This window comes from Anolis carolinensis, chromosome 2, assembly GCF_035594765.1.
Source record: "Anolis carolinensis isolate JA03-04 chromosome 2, rAnoCar3.1.pri, whole genome shotgun sequence".
Classification (NCBI taxonomy): Eukaryota; Metazoa; Chordata; class Lepidosauria; order Squamata; family Dactyloidae; genus Anolis; species Anolis carolinensis.
Genome location: NC_085842.1, coordinates 201,997,977 through 202,021,079, shown reverse-complemented (window position 1 = coordinate 202,021,079; position 23,103 = coordinate 201,997,977). Strand labels below are relative to the sequence as shown.

The following is a 23,103-nucleotide window of genomic DNA, read 5'->3' as shown; positions in this document are numbered from 1 at the left end:
TCAAAACAAAGCCTCGCTTCATCTGTGTGGATGTTCTTGCTTCGTGCCTAGGAGAAGTTTCCTGGATCTTTGTACCTTTGGGCCTTGTTCTTTTGGATCTACTATCTACTGCCTTGACTTATGGATTATTGGATTGCTATGTTTTATGGACTAATGGATTTCTATGGCTTATGAACTAATTGGATTCCTATTGATTCTTTTACTGCAACTTTGAAAAACCATTCAACTGCCTGCTTTGATTTATATATTTGCTTTTGCTCAATAAAACTACAAAAGACTTTTCCTGTGTCTGACTGAGTGTCTATAGCAAGATGAACTATTCTGAGGTGCGACAAGAGCATTGATACAATTTGAATATTTTTTTATCTGAAATGCTTGGGACCACAATTGTTTTAGATTTTATTTATTTATTTACAGTATTTATATTTTACAGTATTTATATTCTGCCCTTCTCACCCCAAAGGGGACTCAGGGCGGATTATAATATACACATAATTGGCAAACACTCAATGCCATATACACATAGAACAGAGACAGAGACAGACATAGAGGCAATTTAAACTTTTCCAGCTTCCTGAGGATATGCTTGATTCCGGCCACAGGGGGAGCAGCTGCTTCATCATCCACTGCGATGGCAACTTCCTCATTTCAAACGCTTGCTGGACAATTTTTTTAGGGTGTCGTAGATTAGTTAAATTAGCCTACCCACATATGATACCTAAATTTCCTACTTGATAGATGCAACTATCTTTCGGGTTGCGTAGGTCAGCAACGAGCAAGGGCTATTTATTTTATTTTAATGGTCAGGTGCTCATTCCGCCATGGGCTGGCCTCGAACTCATGACCTCTTGGTCACAGTAATTTATTGCAGCTGGCTACTAACCAGCCTGCGCCACAGCCCGGGTGAAATTTTCTGGATTTTCGGGTATCTGTACTTGCACATTTGTACACAATGAGACATTTTGGGGATAAGACCCAAGTCTAAACATGAAATTCATTTGTTTCATAAACACTTTACACACATAGCTTGAAGTTATCCTTATGCAGCATTTTGAATATTTTTGTGCATTACAGTTTGTGTACAGTAAACCATCAAAAAGCAAAGGTGTCACTATCTCAGCACACCATGTGGAGAGTTTCAGTTTTAGAACATATTGGAATTCCAAATAATGGATGCTTGATCTGTACTGGTATTTTGATTTGAATACTAACCAACTTGGATTGATGTATATTCCTTATGTGTATATATATTTTAGGATCATTTTCCAACTGGACCAAGCTTCCATCTCCTCTCTTCAAAAGGACAGTCATAGTGCTAATTGATGCCCTGCGGGATGACTTTGTTTTTGGTTCAAAAGGGGAACAATTCATGCCCTATACAACGCAGCTGATCGAAAAAGGAACATCTCATAGTTTTGTTGCAGAAGCTAAGCCACCTACAGTCACTATGCCTCGAATCAAAGTAGGTTCTGATATTCTGTATATTAAAATATACTCATTTGATTTTTTTACCTGCCTAAAGGTGTTTTAGAATGCATTTGCTTTCCTCTGCTCCATTTGGGAGGACTTTCTGGTTTCGAACAACTGTAATTTTAAAACAACAGTTTTCAAAGGAATAGTTGCTTTTGTCGCTTTCAGCGTAAATTGGAAGGGAGGGGACAGTGCAGGAATCCTGCAGCATCTTTGAGACCCAGCAGAAACATTGTGTATCAAAAGCGGTGATTGATGTCCATAAAATCTTATTCTGACACAGATCATTTAACCTCAAAGGAGCTGCTTGATTCCTTTATTTCCTACCCCGTTCTCATTTTAAGTCAGAAACTAGGGCATAGGTATGTATATGCTGAGATCATTTTGATAGCAGCCTCCTTCTAAACATTTTCCACTGCTGAAGAATTGAGCCTGCTTTTAAATAGAGTTGTCTGTTCATCAGCAGTATTATCTACTTAGTACAACATTCTGTACTTGGTTGTGTATTATACTTTGATTCTTTGGACCCTATCCTTAATCTAAATTGTTTGTACTTGTTTAGGAGTGAAAACTTCTTTTGTAGTTCGGTTGAAGTTGTAAGTTTAATGTTTTGCAACAGAAATGCACAATGGATTAGGACTACTGGTGACAAACTTCTATTAAGTATATATAGGTACTGAGTTCAGATGATGGTTATCGTCAGCAAGTGCTTTGTTTTCTGAGACCTATACTTTTCAGTAATCACACCAGAAGCGACTTGCAGTTTCTTAAGTCGCTTCTGACACAAATAAAAGTAATCCATATCCCCTCCCCAGCAGTTCATAGAGCATAAAAGTGGCCCATGGGCCTGCTGCAATTGCCATCCCTGGCCTAAAAATTAAGAAATATATTTTGTAGCCAGATGGCTGGAAATTTCCATTTAACATACAGAGAGAAAATGGGTATTTGCAGGGTACTGAATTTCAGACCCAGCGCAATATCCTGTGACTTCTCTGAGCTTTTTTAAATTTTTTAATTTTCTGGAAATATTAGGGAGTGTTTTGATCCAATTTGGGAAGTTTCAGGACAAAACTAATGCAAAAAATTGTTCTACTCTTGACCTATGTTGCAAGAAATGTAATGGTAAACTAACCTTCTTTTCTGTAATTAATTGCATTTAGAAAAAATAATGACTCCCTACGCTTGCCTAAGATAACAAATACCAACTGTTCTAAACATGAAAATATTATTTAGTACTTTTAATTACTGAACCATTACCATTAATTAAAGATGTAGTGATGAAGGATTAGTGGTGACCTTTTATTTAAAGCGATCAGTTTGCAGATCTCATTTGTGATGTTCTGGCTGTTGTAGGACAGCAGTGACTAAGATATTTATAAACATACTCTTCTAAGCTTAAATTAGTGTTATGAATTACAGGCAACGGATCCCAAAAGTTTAGAAAGTTGTGAAAGGATGGACTCCCACTTACTTTAAAGGTGTGAAGATTGGGCTATTCTAGCTGATTATAATGTGGCGCTAAATGCGACTGAGGCAGGCTGAATATATATTTAAACAAATAGCTCAAACAGTTTTAAAGTGTGGCTCCCATCTGGAGCACCTTTTGCACCATAGTTGTTGCTCTATGTGAGTGCGGAGAAGAATGATGGGCCAGCCAATTTCAGCACAGTAACTCAATTGTCACACACCATCTGTTCACAGATGGTGTGTTCGATACAGGGGCCATTGAGAAATCATCTGCATGTAAGCCTATGGTTTCATTCTATCTGCAAGTGCCTGCAGATATTCAGAGCCGTGAAGTTCTAGATGTAAGATCAGTACCTTCTTTCCATTATAAAAAAACCCCATTTTGGTTAAGTGTTATGCGGCTGCAGTGTTCCCCAGAGTAATGTCACCAAATATTTTAGAATTAGCTCAGTGCCTGTGAGTTATGGAAGAAATAGTCCAAAAGATGTGGAGGGCATCATCTTGGGGAAGACTGATGAGTGACAATATAAGATTGTGTTGAAGAAGAACTCTCATGTGGAAACTGTAATTCAAATGAAATTAAATCTTTTGTGTGTATGCTTTTGTAATTCAGGTTTTAATAACACTTTATTAAGATTGCTTGCTGTCTCCTTTTTTCTTGCTACTTTTTCTTTTCTACTTAGCCAGTAGCAAAACGTTTAAACCTTGTTATAAGCAGTAGGCCAATCTTTCCCCAGCTGTATGCTTTGCAGGTGTTTGGAACTGCTATTCCCAACATTCCTAGTCAGCAGGACAAAGGCAGTATCAGACGTTAATGCATGATAATCAGAATTAGTTTTGATATTGCATATGCTAGCTTGTCATTTGACTCATCATTTTTAATATGTATTATGTATTATTGTTCATTCTCTAATAAATCCAGATTAAGTTTTAGATGTAAGCATTTTTATTACACTGAATCAGCTGTACATATGTGCATAATAAAGGCACCTGGACCCTGAAACCAAAAGTAGGCAAAATCCTGAAATATGATAACAAGCGAATAAATGAACTTGAGTACTTTCAGCCCTACATATCCATGGACTGTGCATTTCAATAATCTGTGTCTCCTCCATTGGAAATATTAACCCCAATTTTGCTATTTTATATCAAGGGTACCATTTTACAATACTCCTTATATAAGCATCCATGTATTTTGGTATCTATAGGGATCCTGGTACCAATCATTAGGGGCTACCAGGAGCCCAGGGTACTGAAAAAAATCTGAAAATATGACTGCTTCTCTAAAAGTGGAGTGTAAATTTTTATTCTAAAACAGTTCAGCTAATCACACCAGCTAGGAAATTGAAACCTGGCAAACAGTCAGTATCAAAATTATTACTTGTAATATAGTTTGAAGCAGTACTCTGTACATCCTACCATTTAAATTACAGACATAAGGTACATCTACATGGTAGAATAAATCCAGTTCTACACCACTTTTAACTGCCAAGGCTCAATCCTGTGGAAACTTTGGATTTGTAGTTTTACAAGGTCTTTAGCCTTCACTACCAAAGATTGATAGTGCCTCACCAAACTTGTATACTTCCATATCCAAATGTGTCATCTGCTAAGACATCTTGATGACTTCAGCAGATGCCAGCATCCGATGCAATGGTGAATAGCCAGCTTTAGCATAATTCCTCTATCCTATGCTACCCTGAGCTATGTAGCCCCAATGTCTGTTATCAAAATCATGAGCTGCTAGACCATGTAGTCATTTAAAATTGGACAAATAAATAGTTCTAGACATTAATTAGTAGAAACCTCTGGAAATGGGTTTTTAATATTTAACATTAAGAATATAAATTTGTAAATCCTTCTTAGTGTTCATTCATCCCCACAAAGAGCCCTCAGGCAGTATATGAATTACAATCATAATGAACAACTTTAATGATAAAATGAGAAATTATATTTTAAAAAGGGAGCAAAGCTACATTTGAAATCATCCAAATATGTATAACACAGAAGTTATACTAGTCCATAGTAGAATATGTGACAGAGACCCTGACACAGACCCTGAGCTATGGGCAGGTACATATAAGAGGAGGGATTCCCCTCAAACTATTGTGGATAGGAGTGAACAGATGTGGTTCTACATATAGTTTTAAATTGATACTGTAATCACCCCAAGCTAGCATAGCGAGTGATGTGGATTATTGCAGTTAAAAAATGGCAGGTAACCATTGTTTGTCCATTGTTATAGCATCATAATTAAGTCTGAGTAAAAATAATGCCAGCTAATAAATTGCCTACCCATTGTACTGGTGTAATATGTATGCTCAGAAACAGGTATTTTGCATGGAGGTAAAATTTATGAGTACTTTTTGCTGGCAGCCCCAAGTGATAGTCTAAACAGAAGACATGCATCACTGGAGCAAGAGCCTTCTCCAGGAAGTGATGTGAATGACTAGCACTTCATCTGAAACTAGGCAAAGGCACCTTTGGCCATAGTAGCCACTTGCCAGGTACGGAAGCTGTCTGGGTTGCAAATGTTACTTTTCAGGTGTGTACCCCCATTAGAGATTAATTGTATTCCTCATCCCAGATTATCTTTTGTGAAAAGTATGTGCTTTTGTTTAGCTTGAGCTTCAATGTGTTTGCAATCTTTTACTGTCTCCCATTGATGGATGAGGACTTACAGCAAAGAGATGTTGCTAGGCATCATAAACATAACACTCCTCTAAAACTCCTGATGACTTCTCTCAAATGGCTTTATGGGAACCATGAATGAGCAACTACCAGAGTTTGGAAGATTGTACATAACCTTCCCCCAGACCCTCAAAGAGAGTGCAAAGGGTTAATTTCTTTTATTTAAAGTAATTTCCACAGGCCAATGGCGAAGTGGTTGAGTATTAGTCCACAAGTCCTTTTGGTAGAGCACAGCCAGATCATATTGGACATACTTTGAAACTGTTCCTCTGGATCAGAAATTGGCCAAACATTTTATAAGATTGATTTAACTGATAATATATTTTTAAAAAAACACAGTAGAACTAACAATGGATTCTCCCTGTCTTGTTCCCAGCATAGGTCCTCCAACAAGGTTATTTCTGTCCTAAACCAGGCATGAATTGTTTTACTCATCTAATAGAAAATTATAAGAAATGTCATAAAAGATTATTGTGGAGAACGTGTGCAACCTGATGTCAAACACAGCAGGTGACTTTTAATCCTACATTCAAAACAAAATCAAATTCCTTTGGCTGTGAGAATTTAGGGGAAAAAAACTCTACATACCTACAACCTAATCATTCTAAAAATAAATTCAATCATTCAGATGCCTGTAGCAAAGGAAATGGAACACTGTTTTGTGCACCAGGATATTAATTCTTCAGTGCTAACGTTAAATGACTTTCTAATTAAATATCCCAGTGCTGAGAAGTGCCTTATTTAGGAGTTAATGAGCAGATGCAATTAATTTATATGCATGCCCTTAAAAGGTTCCCAAAATAGGATGTTGCAACCTGTATCCCAAAATAGTTGTTTGTGAAGGCTGATTCCTTTTACTTTCTGAAAGGACAGGTTGTAATGATGACCCAGGTATTCACTGCTTTTATGGTATTTTGGTGAGCCTTTGGGACCTGGAATTTCAACAGTGTTGTGGATACCTTTGGGAAACAGCTGCCATGATAGGACATACCACAAAGTGGCTGTTGTACTGTACATCTTAGACAAAGACAGCTGGTGAGAGAGAATAATTTGGTTTAAAAAACCAAGACCTTGTAAGAGATGGGGCCCTGAGCCTCCCAAAGCAGATGAACTCCCAGTGTGTTTCTCTTAATCACCATGTGATTCAACATGCACTATATGAGTTCATGTGTATCTACTCCACTCCCCCCCCCCCCCCATCCTACCAACTCTTTTCCAAGCTGGTTTTGTTTTCACCCCTTTCCTTAAATATGGCTAGTAGGATAGCTGTAGCTGGATTTACCAGGTCACAGTACCTGGTCCCTATTCACAAGGTGAGGGGGGAATCTCTAAGCAAAAGTGCTGTCCTGAAAGGTTTATTTTTGGAGGGAGGATTGTATCTTCAGGCTGTTTTGGAGCAACTGCTGTAGACTTCCCAACGTGCCATGGCTTATTTCTACCCTCTTCATTTAAAAGTTTCTCAAACTGTCTCTCTAACACAACGGCTTAATTTGGGGAAGAACATTTGCTGCCCCAGAGGTTTTCAAATATAGGATTGCTGTTTTGTGACCTTTCCTATTGCGACATTTTTTCCTCCTCTATTTACATGTTCTACAGGTATACATTCTTCTCTTTCCTCTTTGTTTTTCTCATGTGCCCACCTCAGTTCTTGGATAAACATCTTCTCTCCCATTCTCTTTTTTTTGTTCTATATTCATCCACACAACACTTTTATTTCCCTTTCCTTATCTTTCGCTCCCCTTTCTAGTTGCACTTGTCTTCTCCCCCATTCTTCTTGCTCTTCTTTATGCATTTTTTCTCCCTTACTAAATCCTTCAGATCAGGGTTTCAACCTGAATTTATTTTTGGTGCCTCTAGGTATATATGAAACAGATATAAAAATTGAACATTTGCTGATAATACATCAGCATTTGCAAGGCTTGCTAAAAGGCCGATTTTCCTTTTTATAAAATACAGCTGAGGTATTTTCTGCAGACTCCACTGTAAACACTGCGCCTTGTTGCTAACAGATTTGTGTAAATGTCTAGGTGCATTCAAAAACTTTTTAGTGTTGCCAATGTTTGGTGACACCATCATTCAACTAAGGGACCATACTTGGCATCAGGACCCACAGTTTAAGAAGCAGCACTCCTGGTTACTGTTGTCTTCTCTCTTCTCCTTCCCCACCCTTCCTTCCTTTCTCTCATTGTCTTTCTCCTTTGTTTAGCTCCATCCACCATTTTCCTTCGTTTTTCCTTCTGTCTCTCCAATTATATCTTCTCTTCTCCAAAACATTAACATCATGGCTGTAATATGTGGGATTCTCAACCTTTTAAAGTTGTAAATCCTATTGAACTCTGTAGAGATTTCTTTTGAATAGTGTTTTATACATAGGGCTGCCCTGTTGATCTCTGTCCTGTCACGCTGTCTCCATCATTAATATAATAATCTCTTCCACTTTCCTAAAGTACTTTTTGTTTATTAGTAACATCATCATCATGATCATGGTTTTGTGAGGAGTGTGGGGGCAATTTCACATTACATTGTCAAGAAAGAAAGAAAGAAAAAGAAAGTGGCTATAGAAGTACACTGGCATATGGAGAAATATTAAAAGTAGAATTTGCAAGATTTTCATATTGCTTGAAAAGGTATCTGTAGGCTTCCGTGTGTTTTTAAAAGCAAAACTTGTAAAAGTGTTAATAGAACTGGGAAAAGCTTTTTAAACTTAATGCAGAGCTTAAGGAACTTCCTTTGGCTAGATAATAACACTCATGTGGTATTAGAAGTAGTCTTAAAAGCTACTTTTTTGTGTGTTTCTGCTTAATGGAGAGTTTGGAAATTGTACTTTCCAACCAGATAAATGTTTTCTGTTTGTCAGAATGTATGTTTTGTTTTTGAAATGAATATCATGTTATTAGCAGTTGTCGTTAATAGTCTGTGTACATCGTGCTTAATGATATCACCAAGGCCTGTCCCCTATAATATGATTGAAGGTTGCATCCAATGAGATCATAAAGGGCTATTCTTAAGTATCAGATTTTGGTGCTGCCTCCCTGAAGAGGGGCTTTTGAGATTTTGTACTTCAGTGAAGGACAGTCAGGCTTTCTCCCATCTCCCGTCTTCTCACCCCATGAATGCTTAGACCAGGGTTGTGTAGATCTCAAAGGTATTGCAGGGAAACTGATGATGATGATGATGACAGGCTGCAAGCCAGCTATCTCACTTTGCAGCTGCCCATGGTAATCTAAACCAATTAGATAAGGGCAGAATACCTTAGCAGGCATCAAGTGAGATGTCCATGTGTGTATTAGCACCTTTAAAGGATTTGTTGTAGACCGCAACTATACCATGCTATGCAACAGCTATATAGTTATTAGTTAGCTTTCATATATAATTGCGTGTATATAATTGCTTATTTACATTACTTTCACTGTATAGCTGGAATCCTTCTAAGTTCTTGGAATGCTCGATCTCAACAAAACACACAATCAAGCAGTACCTTTATTAGGAACAAGCATGAGACAATGTGTTTTTAGTCTGTTGTAAGTCACTTTGACTCCTGAACTTAGGAAAAAGCAGAATATAAAAATAAATAACAAGCCCACATCTAGTGTGTGAACTTTGAATTCTTCAGAACTCAATATCAGAGTTAGGGGACGAACAGGTAAGGTTTTTTTAAAAGCCAGATTTGGTGAACATGACCCATTGAATCAATAGGACTTGTGTACTTGTTGACTTGCCAAGTGCTTCTTAAATTCAACGCCTCTATTCAAGCTGGGGCTAACAAATGGATTTGTCTCAAAGTTTGAAGTTAGACCCAGGATGGCCAGAAGTATGACTTTGCTGCTTCCAGATTTTGTAACTCTCTCTTTGGGATGTTTTCCTCCTTGCTGTCTTTCCACTGGAATGTACTCCTCTATTTTCCTGGGCTTTTAGGTATTGAATGTGATAACCTTTTATATGCTGTTTTTAATTGAATTTTTTATGAAAGATAGTTTAAAATAAATTTTATGTATTTTACTGTGCTTTTGTATGTTTTTAATCTGTGCTCATTTTAATAATTTACAGTCTGCCTTGTGTTCCATTATTGAGACTATCCGACGGTTTATAAATGGATAAAGGGGGTGGGGAAGAGAGAGACTGTGGTGGAGGCTCCTCCTTTGGAGGCTTTTAAGCAGAGGCTGGATGGCCATCTGTCGGGTGTGCTTTGAATGTGATTTCCTGCTTCTTGGCAGGGGGTTGGACTGGATGGCCCATGAGGTCTCTTCCAACTCTACTATTCTATGATTCTATGATTCTATGAGATAATGAAAGATACAGGTGGGAGATAAATGTGGAATCGGCTACGTTATGAAAATTAGACAACATTTTGTATGAATTTTGAAATAGTGACTGATTTTGATATTATACCTATGTTTACAATAAAAACAATAAAAATGGATACAATAATAATAAAACATTATGATTGGAATTATGATTTGGCATCAGTTGGGAAACTACTGGCTCCTTGCCCATTGTAAAGCTATGAGGCAGAATTGTTTGGCACTGAATATTCTCATTTATTGGTCAACTATTTTCACTCAAGTGTCATAGGGTTGGCTTATCAACCATGCACACATATGTCTTATTTGTACAATGTCCTCCTTGTTGAAGTGTTAAACATTTTTCTCCTCTCTGCTTTTGCCCCCCACTCTTTTTACAGGCATTAACCACTGGCAACATCCCAGGCTTCATTGATGTCATCATGAACCTCAATTCTCCTGCCTTGCTGGAGGACAACTTGATCTGGCAAGCCAAAGCAGCTGGGAAACGGATCATCTTTTATGGCGATGACACTTGGGTTAGACTGTTTCCAAAGCAGTTTGCAGAGTATGATGGAACTACATCCTTTTTTGTCTCTGACTACACTGAGGTAAGAAGTTCACTGGGTGTGCTGATGTAAGGAGGGACATAGTTATATCAGCATATATATATAATTAACTAGCTGTACCCGGCCACGCGTTGCTGTGGCGTAGTCCTTAGTGGGGTTTTCTTCGTGGCATGGAAGGTGGCATAAAGAGGATTCCCCGTAGGTATGAAGCAGCCAGGCTTTGATGCTGCAAGGGTATTCAAGTTGGCCAACAATGGAGTCCCCTAGGTATGAAGCAGCCAGGCTTTGATGCTGCAAGGCTATTCAATGGGATTCAAGTTGGCCGACAATGGAGTCCCCTAGGTATGAAACAGCCAGACTTTGATGCTGCAAGGCTATTTAATGGTATTCAATTTGGTTGACAATGAAGTCCCCTAGGTATGAAGCAGCCAGCCTTTGATGCTGCAAGGATATTCAATGGTATTCAAGTTGGCCGACAGTGGAGTCCCTTAGGTATGAAGCAGGCAGGGTTTGATGCTGCAAGGCTAATGGTATTGAAGTTGATCGACAATGGAGTCCCCTAAGTATGAAGCAGCCACGTTTTGATGCTGCAAGGATATTCAATGGTATTGAAGTTGGCCGACAATGGAGTCCCCTAAGTATGAAGCAGCCATGTTTTGATGCTGCAAGGCTATTCAATGGTATTCAAGTTGGCCGACAATGGAGTCCCCTAGGTATGAAGCAGCCAGCCTTTGATGCTGGAAGGCTATTCAATGGTATTCAAGTTGGCCGACATGGAGTCCCCTAGGTATGAAGCAGCCAGGGTTTGATGCTGCAAGGCTATGCAATGGTATTGAAGTTGGGCAACAATTGAGTCCCCTAGGTATGAAGCAGCCAGGGTTTGATGCTGCAAGGCTATGCAATGGTATTGAAGTTGGCCGACAATGGAGTCCCCTAGGTATGAAGCAGCCAGCCTTTGATGCTGCAAGGCTATTCAATGGGATTCAAGTTGGCCGACAATGGAGTCCCCTAGGTATGAAGCAGCCAGCCTTTGATGCTGCAAGGCTATGCAATGGTATTGAAGTTGGCCGACAATGGAGTCCCCTATGTATGAAGCAGCCAGCCTTTGATGCTGCAAGGCTATTCAATGGTATTCAAGTTGGCCTGGAGGAGGTACCTGTGACTTCCTGGCGTTTTCCCTGACTTGATGAAGAAGCTCAGGAGGGTGCTCTGGTGAGGGATCCTGATGATGGCGGCGAGTGAGGGGAAGGAGGCAGCCAGAAGGAGAAGCTGGGGCTCCGGCTCCCGGGGGGCGGGGCTTGCGAGCAGGGCGCGCGCGGGGAACAGCCGTTGTCGGCCGGCCGGGGAGTGACATCATGGGAGGAGGGGTCACAGAGAGAGGGGAAAGGCCAAGCTGGGCATTCCCTCTCCCGCCCTTGTTTTGGAGGAGTGTGGGGTGAGTGGATCCCGTGGAGGTTCTGACCCGATGTTTTGTTGTTTCAACCTGGAGGCGTGGATAATGGATTCTGTGGTCAAATTTGGAGTTTGGAGGGTGTTTAGTTTTGTTGGTTTGCTCGGTGCCTGAATTCTATCACTCTTTTATATATATAGATTGCTCACATGAAAATGTGATTTTCTATGTATGTTTTAAAAATTAGTGTAATGCCTGTTGTTTGAAAATTGGATTAACCTACCTTATACTTATGCAGTGTCCTAGTAGCTGCTCATTTTCAAAATTTGATAATTGCTTTTTCTTATGTTTTAGCTTGATAGCTTTTGGTGGTGGTGGGAGGGAGAGAGGCTAGGGGTTTCTCCCATCAAAGGGAGTAGCTGAAACATGTTGGATACCTACTGTATCCCCACCTTGCAGGAGTTCTATATCAGAACTATGCAGCCTTGGAGGGTTCAGGGTGTGTTTCCTGTCACACCTGAATCTCCAACAATTATGTGTGTGTGTGTGTGTGGGGGGGGGGGGGGTAAAGTGCAGGAGGAGAACTGTGGTCTTCCTTCAGCTTGAGCAAATTTGCAGAATCTTTGGAATGACCAAAGCACCATTGGTCCATCTACTCTTACTAACAGTAGTTTATAAGGAATTAAGGTCAGTTCTCTCTTTATTATTTATTCACCAGATTTAGAGACTATTCTTTCTCTGTCAGTGTTTTTTGGGGGATGTTTTACTTCATGCTGCAGTTGAGAGACATGGTTTCCCGGGTGAAAACAACTCTCTTGGAAAGGAGATTCCACCTGAACTTTAGGAAGAACGTCCTCACTGTGAAAGCTGTTCAGCAGTGGAACTCTCTGCCCTGGAGTGTGGTGGAGGCTCCTTCTTTGGAGGCTTTTAAACAGAGGCTGGATGGCCATCTGTCGGAGGTGTTTGAATGCGATTTTCCTGCTTCTTGGCAGGGCGTTGTACTGGATGGCCCACGAGGTCTCTTCCAAGTCTATGATTCTATATAAGTCTATATTTATTTTCCTAACTCCTGTGAAAACAAATAATTTTGGTAAATTTTCTCTTAAATAGACAAGATAATGTGCATTCTCCTTTTTTTCTCTTTTTACATTTTATGGAAAAATAATACATATGAGTATAAGCAGTCCCTGTGTAACAAACATCTGACTTATATATGAGTCTAGTTTAAGACAGTGAGGTTGGTGGCGGGAATGGGAGTGCCAGCTAGCCACATGCGCCTGACCTTTTGCAGTATATGAAAATGTTTAAGCTTTTATATGTGCAGGTCAAAATAATATGTTAAGACAAACATATGTCCAAGTTTCATTCAAAATAGAAATCCAAGCAATTTTAAATTTTCCCTTTAGTTAATATGGTGTGGAGTTAGGACCACTGTGAGATTTTTTACTACTGATTGTGTCTTCATTAGAAAGATTTAATCTCACTTCCTGTCCCTGAAATCTACCCCTAGGATGGGAAATACACTCCTGTAAGAGTTATCATAGGAAAAAGGTGCCTTCACTGGAAACTTTATCACTTTATCAATTGTTTCCAGACATCCCAAAATTTTCAAAATCCAATTATCACAAGGACAGAAAGTGAGGTGAAATCTTCTAAACCGGAGCCCAGACAGCAAAACAAAAGTTACAGGGCGTTAACCCTTCCCTATTATATCCCAAGCTAAAAACAATATTTTGGGCTGGCCTTACATTTAAACAATGTACCTGTTCTGACTTTCATACAAATTCAGCTTTAAAACAAATCTACAGAAGCTATCTTGTTCGTAACCCATGGACTGCCTTTATATATTTCCATGTGCACTTTATAAAAGATTTATTACTTGGTTCTTTAAATTTTATAAACTGAACATATGAACAGTATAGTGAGGCTGGATACAGGTTCCAACTTATTTCGGCATTTCATTTTCCCTAAAGGTTGACAACAATGTAACCAGACATTTGGATAAAGTGCTGAAAAGAGAAGACTGGGACTTACTCATCCTTCACTACTTAGGACTGGACCATATTGGCCACCTCAGTGGACCAAACAGCATTTTAATAGGACCCAAACTTTCTGAAATGGATAGCATCATCAAGAAGATTCATACTTCTCTCCTCTCCAAGGTGAAATTTTATATATGGATGTGAATCTTGTCTAATTGAGAGAGTAGGAACATCATATCAAGTTTTGTACTCTGATCTACATACATTTTTAACTGATGAAAGCCCCACCACATTCAGTGATGGCTGTGTTCTCAAACAAATGCACACAGGGATCCCATTGCTTAGTATATTAATTTTGCCTTTAGCGTTTTTGCATGTTACTCTGGCACGTTAGAACTACAGATCCCAAACTTTTCTGCAGAACTAGGGTTCCACAAAAGTATAACAGGGGCTCTGTGAAAAATATTAAAAAATCAAATTTAAAACAGATTTTAAAATAAAACCCCAGAAAGGGCATTTTCCAGACACTAGCGAAAACATCAAGTGAATGCAAAATCCATTTGTCAAAAGAAATACACTTCACATGTATCTTATTGAAATTCATTGTACCTCTGCTTTAAAAGCAAAATTTGTATTTAAATGACTTTTAGGTAAAAGTGATAGACATATGCCTGTGAGTAGCCGGAAAGGCTATCTGAGCAATGTTGCCCTTCATGTCCACCTTTTCAGCTTATGCTTACACCAATAACAAATTTAAGAATAAGTTGGATACCCTCCTGGATTTACATATACAGCTATCAGACATAAAGCCCAAACTCAAAAGTTATTCAAGTAAGCAAAGAATGAAACAATTTGATTAATCATATTAAGTGTCAATCCAATACTTTCTTCTATGAAAATAAAGTTTTGTGGTTATAATGAAAAGGCTCCCCCCCCCAAAAAATCTTCTGCACTATACAAAACACTCAGATAATAAGAGTAAATGAAAGAAGGCAGAACTTTGTGACTTCACAACACTTTACAAAAATCAGGGATAGAATTAGGGTTTGACAGGAAAGCAAATACCTTTTGTAGGGTTCCATGACCAAATGCTTTTTAAACCACTGCTCTAGAATACACTACAAAATGAGTAATACGGTATTCATTACCATTAATATACGTAACACATTAGGGCAGAGGAAAACCTAGGTTTTGCCTTTCATGTTTTCCTTTAATAGGGTTCAGCGTCATGTCCCAGCACTCCAACAAGCTGCAATCATATGCAGTACACATATTTGTTATGCACAGACTCTACATTTTTAATAGATCCTGCCCCCTTACGGACAAAGGAAAGGGAATTGAACATGACTGATGTTTATTTGGTTTCCTAGCTTAATCTTATCTAGAAAGTTAGCATGTCTTAGCCTTCTTCCATAACAATATGACATGTTTAAAAGGAGTTGACTTGATTCTACTTTTGTCATATTGTGGACTTGCTGGCGTGGCAATCACTCCTGAAAACATTTGTGATCTTAAATCTGTTTGATAAGGCAGCAAAATGACTAACCAAATATGCCAACATAACCTGCCAATTCCATCGAAGTTTCTTTCCTTTCAGGAGGAAGGAGAAAAGGCTCTGCCCCCATTACTGGTTGTGTGTGGTGACCACGGGATGTCTGAAACAGGGAGCCATGGAGGTTCCTCAGAGGGAGAAGTGCGGACACCCCTGCTCTTGATCAGCTCTGCTTTCAACAAAAGAAGTGGTAAGAACTGTATTTTTCTGGCTGTGAGTTCAATAGTGGGGTTAACTTGCTCTGTTCGAAATGGTCATTGGAGGGGCTAAGTCTAGGGATGTGTCTACACTGTCAAATTAATGTAGTTTGACCCCATTTGAACTACCATGGCTCAGTGCTATGGAATCATGGGAGTGGTCATTTTATAAGGTCTTTTGTTTTTCTCTCCCTCACCAAACTACTAGTCCCAGGATTCCATGAGTTATGGAAGTTAAAGTGGTGTCAAACTGCATTAATTCGATAGTTTAAATGCACCTTAGGTTGTACAGCTTCAGATTGTTGGTGAATACCCACTTTCTTGAGTGCTTTTCCATCTGCCTGTCTAAAGTTTGATTTATTGCACGAAATACACCAGATATCAAGAAGAAAACTATACTGGCACCCTATTTCTTGACACATAGATTTCTAGAGGAATTCTATTACATAGAGCAATGTGTAGTTGTGTGTATCTCCCCCTGGCCCCAAAATCTGAAGCGATACATCTCAGTGAGGACTAGACTTGGGGAGATGATGATGATCTTGAGGATCTCTCATTCATGGAGTCACCATAAATTGGAATTGACTTGACATCAGTTACCAGCAACAACAATGTAATTGTTTTTTTTTTAAAAAAAATTGCTTTTGTTTTGTTTTAACTTGTTAGTTTGTGTGGTTTTTCGCCACCTTGAGTCCTGACAGGGAGAAAGGTGGGATATAAATAAAGTTAATAAATAATAAGTTAATAAAATACATTCTTGCCTAGCAAGCTTCTCAAATTACCCTGGTCTTATTGCTCCATTAACATAAAAAGGTGCTACAGTTCTTCAGTAGGTGACATTATGAAGACCATCATTGGTACCATAAACATGTTAGTATTTTAAGATGCCCCAAGAACAGATGGAAGCAGAAAGTTTACAAAGAATAGCATGAGATATCACTTTAACTTACCTTCTTTTGAACTATTTTTTATCATTGTTACTTTATGAAGAAGGGAACTTTGAAAGCCAGCTTTGTTTTTCAAGTTCTATCCTGCCCTTTGTTGTGGAATCTTAATGGATTTTGTGCCTTGTGATTTACTAAAGAAAGGAAGAAACGTATCGCTGTAGTCAGTAATGAAATGTATGGGGTCACAATATAACTTACGAAAACCTTTCATATTTTTTAAAAGATATGATTTGTAAGACAATAACATACATTTCCAAGATTTTTGTCATTTCTCATTTTCTCTGCATGACACACCGACGCACTGCAGCCGAAGACACACTAATGTGTTGTGACACACAGTTTGGAAAGCTCTGCTCTATGGGATAATATATTTTGGAGAAGATGGTCATCACCCATTTTCTTTTTTTACCCTCTCAGGTCCCCAGAAACCCCCAGAACTTGTTCAGCAGACTGACTTAGCTGTTACACTGGCACTAGGTCTTGGCTTGCCAATTTCAAGGAACAGCATTGGGAAGCTGTTGCTGCCTGTTGTACAACAGAAGACAATGAGAGAACAGCTACGGTACTTGCATTTAAATGGATTCCAGCTCAGCAGACTTCTCCAAGAGAATGTGCCAGCGTATGAAAAAGGCAAGTAAGTGAATGTTTGTTCTGGCAACTAGCAAACATTCTTCATGGAGAGAAAATTCACTTTTTATGTTTGAAAGGAACAATGTAGCAATCAGCTCAATGGGCAATTGAAATACACAGATTGTAATGCCAGTGGAGGGATACAGCAACTAAAAGTAACAATTGATACTGAGCTTGAAAAACTTGGGATCATTCGTCAAGAACGGGTAGGCAGCTGCCTGAGGCTGGAGAGATCATATCGCACATGCAGTGGGGACCATGGAAATTTGCACCCCTGTTTTCTGTTCTAGCCTTCAATGATTTGAAGTGCTAGATTTTTTGACTTGTCCTTGAAAGATCAGTAGCATCTCTAAAGCCACTCGGGGATATTGCTGGAAATTTGTGCCGAACCTAGATGAAGATCTTTCATCAGTTCACAGCCTGGACAAAGCCTTATTTCCAAATGATGTCAGTAGAGAGCCACCTGATGGGTATTGGGGTCTCCCTCATAGAAAAGAGCTATGGTGGTTAAAGTGGTGTTAAACTGCATTAATTCTACAGTGTAGGCACACCTTAGGTTGTACAGCTTCACATTGTCGGTGCTCTTCCATCTTGTTTCCCTGATGTTTGATTTCTTGCGTGTAATACACCAGCTATCAGGAAGAAAACTATGCCAGCACCCTATTTCTTGACACATAGATTTCTAGAGGAATTCTATTATGTAGAGCCCAATCTGGAGTTTAAAAGGGTGATGGAAGACCCTTCCCCAATCAGTGTGACACAGCAGTTGGCCACCAGTATCCCACATAGAGTCTCTTGTTTAGGGGAATCACAAAAAAGATGCTGCTGCCCAATGATAGAAGACCAAAGGGACTGTATGCAAGCAGCACTCCTCTAGCCTTGTTGATGGCATCAAAATCTTAAAATGTGGAGGAGGTTCTATTATTGTCATATAAAATTATAATCTGTGAATGGTACATTCCACTAGATTGCAAAAATATTGCTGACTTCCCGCATAATGTGCTTTGCAAAATGGGATCTAGCTCTGGAATAAGCCCCCTTCCCTTCCCTTGTTAGTACCTCTAAACCGGGGTCCCCAAACTATGGCCTGGGGGCTACACGCGGCCCATTGAAGCCATTTATCCGGCCTCTGCAGCGGTGGCTTCCTCCTCCGTTGAGGAAAGCGCACGCGGTGCAAAGGAGGAGGGAAATGCACACACCTTTCCCACCTCCTCCCTCGCCCGGTGCACTCATTCCAAAGCTTTGCTTGTTTAAAATGGTATTTTAATTATCATTTAATAATTCATTATTAAGGGGTGCTTTGCTTGTGCACAAAGGCAGAAGGGGGTTGGACTAAATGGGGTCTCTTCCAACTCTTTTTATTGTTATTATTATTATTGGCACAAAGACACAGTATGGCACAGCAAATGAGATATATATGCTGGATTTCGTATCACAAAATCACAAGTCAAACACTTCCCAAGCATTTAGGACTGTTTATTATTATTATTATTATTATTATTATTATTATTATTATTATTATTATTATTTTATGACACAGCAAACAATATAGACATGCTGGATTTCGTATCACAAAATCACAAGTCTAACACTTCCCAAGTGTCTAGGACTGTGTGATGTATTTTCGGATGATGCACGCAGATCCCAATAGGGTGGCCTTTTGCAGTTATAATAATAATAATAATAATAATAATAATAATAATAATAATTTATTATTATTATTATTAACATTGAGGCTGGAAGGCCATCTGTCAGGGTACTTTACTTGTGCTTTTGGTGAATAAAGGCAAAAGGGGATTGGGCTAAGTGGCCCAAGGGGTTTCTTCCAAATCTCTTTATTGTTGTTGTTGTTGCTCGGTGGCCAACTATAGTCCAGCTCTCCCAACAGTCTGAGGGACCGTGAATTGGCCCCCTGTTTAAAAAGGTTGGGGATCCCTGCTCTAAACCATGGTTCCTGTGCTTTGCCCATACATTTTTTTTTCTTGCTGATCTTGTAAACATTGGGTCAGATTCTGGTTAGCAAAGTAGTCCCATGGTTACAATGGAGTGTTTACAATTCATTTCTTAATATAATTAAGAAAACCTGTCCTTTCTACAAGAGTCTTAAGAATGACTTTCTGACATGCATTAATGTCTCTTGTTCCTAGATCCTGGATTTGAACAGTTTAAGATGGCAGAGAAATCTCATGGAAATTGGATCAAACTTTATTTGGAGGGAAATACTTCAGAAACTCTCATAAACCTTGGCAAAAAGGTCATTAAGCAGTATTTGGAGGCCCTCAAGACCCTGAGCTCTTCTCTAAGCAAGCAAATGGCGCAATATGACATGTATTCAATGATAGTGGGAACAGTGATTGTTCTGGAGGTAGGAACCATTATATTAAAGTCATTGAAGTGTGTTAGTTCAGTTTGACTACATCGGATAGGAATTGTGCAGGATGGTGAGGAATGTAGAGCCAAAACTCCCTATGTTGCTTAACATTGGATGTGGTTCTTAAAGTTGCTTGAAGTACTGTCCAACAACAGCTAGGCCAGCATCAGTTTCCACCCATGTACTACATTATCCATGATTATCTATTTAAAAGCACAATGTTTATGTTTTGAAGCTGCCCTGCACAGCATCAGATTGGGTCATTTTACTGTACATACATTTAGCACTATGATTTGACTTTCTATGCAGTCCTGGGATTTGTAGCTTGTGGGGGCATTTATAGCTTTCAGCCAGAGCTCACCAAATTGCAAATTCAGAATTCAATAGGATGCAATCATGTCAGTTAAAGTCGAACAATACCACTGTAAGTGTCTGATATGGAAGGGCCCCTAGAGGGCAGCTAGGAGTAGAGGATGTATCTTCAAAAATAAGTGACTTGTGCTTTATCATGAGAAAAGTTTTTTGTACCTGGCAGAGTACATACAAGTTATGCTGGAGTCTTTCTAGGGAAAAATTTGCTAGAAATGTCTGATGTACAACGGGCAGAATCAACTGAAATCAAATAGCAAGCAGCTTGAATAGAAAAAAGACATCTTTTACAGAAAATAAAAAGACAGTCACACCCTAAAGGCAACTGAGTGACCAGAAAGGATTTGTGAAAAAGAGATAAAGGTGGCTTTATGGAATCTCTGTCTATAGAACCCTGCTTTATTTTTGAACATTTAGAATGCACATACCCTTTGGGAAAGAGGTGTGTTCAAGCACATTTGATTTCACTGTTTGATCAGGAATACCATTTCAGTATCTTGAACTTACCTATTGTATGTGCTACTAGAAAGAGTGCAGGAGCCTCCTTTTAGTGCCAAGTATAATGTATTGATTCTTCTTTTGTGGTAATTGTATTCAGCCCACGGTGACTTTTTAGAGCAGATTTATTAGAAAAAAAGTGAGGTTAGAAATAGTGGGTGGTGTATGTGTTAAAAGATGTCATATCTTCATGATCTAGACATTGAATGTAGAAATATTGAGCTGGAATCCTCCGTTTTTCTTTTTCTGGAGGGCAGCAAAACTACCAGCTTTTGGTCAGTAAAAGTAGAATACTATATCCTGCTTTAGACATACTATGTAAGTCATTTGTAAGTCTAGACATTTTAATCAAAAACTGACCTCAAAACCTGGGTTAACTTTTCCATGGGTCAGGGGTGTGTGCAGTAGGAATGACCACACAGTGTGGCACCGTATTTGGATAAACCAGAGATCAGCCTCAAGCCTTGAGTTTGTCATCTAACATCTAACGTCTAACATCTTATTAGCTTGTTCTGTACTTTTTAGTACAGTCAACTTTCCTCATTTATTTCTGTTGGGGGTACAGGACTCCTGTGATAGTGAAAAAGCATGCATTTTTACCCTGAATAATAATAATAATAATAATAATAATAATAATAATAATAATAATAATTATTATTATTATTATTATTATTATTATTATTATTATTCAGGGTAAAAATGCATGCTTTTTCACTATTATTAATTATTATTATATTATATAATTATTATATTATTATATTATATTATGTAATAATAATAATTATATTATTATTAATTAATAATAATAATTATTATTATTATTTGTACTCCACTTTTTCTCTCTACAAGAAGACTGTTGAAAACTGGCCATAGATTCACTCTGGAGAACCTAGAGATTTGTTCTCTCTTTAGAACAGGCATGGGCAAACTTTTTTGCCTAGGTGTTGCATTGTGGGCCTGGCTGGGAGGGCGGGGCCAGGATGGAGTGGGGCCAGGTACTCACTGGGTGTGCGTGGGCCCGGGAGAGGCCAGGACCCAGGAGTGGGCTGAGTCATCCTCAGGTTGTCCTCCCAGCATAAGGATGGGACTGCTTGCTCCATCCTTATGCCAGAAGGAAGGTGGGACACGCAGTGACTGCCCTGATCCTCCCCCCCTCCCCAGTCCTTCTCCCCATCCTCCTCTTCCGATCCTTGGCATTATGCCAAGACAGGCGGAGGCTGAGAGTGCTCCAGGGGCTCTCAGCCACAGCATACCTTCCTCGAGCTATCTTCCTGGCATAAAGATGAGGCTGCTTTCTCCGTCCTTATGCTGGGGAGGAGGAGGGTGAGAGGACTCTCAGATGCTGTCTGGTTTCCTCCCTCATCTTTTTTGACATAAGAACGCAGTGGACCACCATGTCCTAATGCCAAGAGGACAGGAAAATGAGGAGGGCCTGAGATAAGTGCCCAGGGGGCCGCATTCGGTCCCTGGGCCTTAGTTTGCCCATACCTGCTCTTAGTTTGCCCATACCTGCTCTAGAAGTTTCTAGGTCCTCTAGCGTGAGTAGAGGAAGTTAACCATAGAGTCAACTAAATATGTTTGATGATCTAAATATTCCCGGAGACTACATTTTAAATCAAATCCTCAAAAGCCAAACCTGGAAATGTGGAGGGCCAACTGTAGGTGTACTCTCTGTTGGTGGCAAAAACTGATTTTTTCATTTGTCCCCAACTGATTGAGGGACACAAAAAGGCTTTGACGTTCCCAGTCAACTTTCTGGATCTTCCCCCTTGGCCTTCTTATCCTTGCTGATGGCAGGCTCCTGTCCTTTACTGCAAACTTTCTCTGCAGTTTCAAAGACAGCTCATATGAGCTGTGGGAAGGAGTTGTTGCCTTTTGAGAAATAAAAAACGTAGAATTCATAGACTGTGCTGAGTCTTTAGTTGCATATAATGCAGCATAATGTAGACACACATGTGGTCTCTGCTTCCCAGAAGTTCATAGTAGGTAATAATAAATGGGCAGGTAGCTAAAGAAAGTCACTGTTACATCTCAACAGTATGTTTAAACATACTGAATTGTGCATTGTGCTTCAATTGAGGTAACACAAGCCCAAACTTGTCCCCTCGTTGCTGTTTGCCTTTGATTCATTGACTCTCAGTTTTGAGCTTTTCCTTCCTCTTCCCGCAGGTGTTGCTCTTGCTCTTGTTGAGCACCCCAAAAGCTCTGAGTAGCAAGGCACAACTTGAGGTCCCCCTCTCTCCATTGTGTTCTCTTCTCTTCTACCTGTTGTGCCTGATGCTCTGTGCCATTCATGTAGTGGTTTGTACTTCGATGGAAAGCTCGTGCTATTTCTGTAGCCTCTCGTGGCTAACAGCCATTGGAGTCATAATGCTGGTTTCAGGGCTGCTGTGTGTCATCCTGTCTGCTGTGGAAAATGGATTTGTGAATCCAAAACAACCAACAAAGGTAAGATATACCAGAAACTGTCTTGAACTTTTCATACTTGCTGCCTGGAGTTCAACCCTTTGAAAAGGGGAAGCCTGTGGGTTAACTCTTCCTCCCTGTGTGCCTTTGAAAGTCATCATGCCTTCCTCATGCTGCTTTAATCTTTGCAGGGGGGAAAAAGTGTCTGGATCATTCTCCAGGGGCATAAAAGCAGTTGGGAAATGATGCTTCAACCAGAAAACTAGAGAAAGGGCTGTGCTTCT

The 23,103-nt window shown here is 39.5% G+C and overlaps 1 protein-coding gene across 4 annotated transcripts in view; it reads left to right on the top strand.

The window, feature by feature from the left end:
- The window catches only part of pigg (phosphatidylinositol glycan anchor biosynthesis class G (EMM blood group)), a 68,446-nt gene that overhangs the window by 6,747 nt on the left and 38,596 nt on the right, over nucleotides 1-23,103 (top strand). For 2 of the 4 annotated variants that reach the window (XM_008114574.3, XM_008114576.3), the window contains exons 2-8: nucleotides 1,257-1,462; nucleotides 10,310-10,519; nucleotides 13,841-14,029; nucleotides 15,447-15,591; nucleotides 16,963-17,175; nucleotides 19,323-19,540; nucleotides 22,583-22,861. In XM_008114574.3, coding sequence (XP_008112781.2) covers nucleotides 1,257-1,462; nucleotides 10,310-10,519; nucleotides 13,841-14,029; nucleotides 15,447-15,591; nucleotides 16,963-17,175; nucleotides 19,323-19,540; nucleotides 22,583-22,861 — 1,460 coding nt within the window. Of the gene's footprint in view, nucleotides 1-1,256; nucleotides 1,463-10,309; nucleotides 10,520-13,840; nucleotides 14,030-15,446; nucleotides 15,592-16,962; nucleotides 17,180-19,322; nucleotides 19,541-22,582; nucleotides 22,862-23,103 lie in introns of those variants that run through there. The other 2 variants (XM_062971540.1, XM_062971539.1) reach the window with 2 other exon arrangements.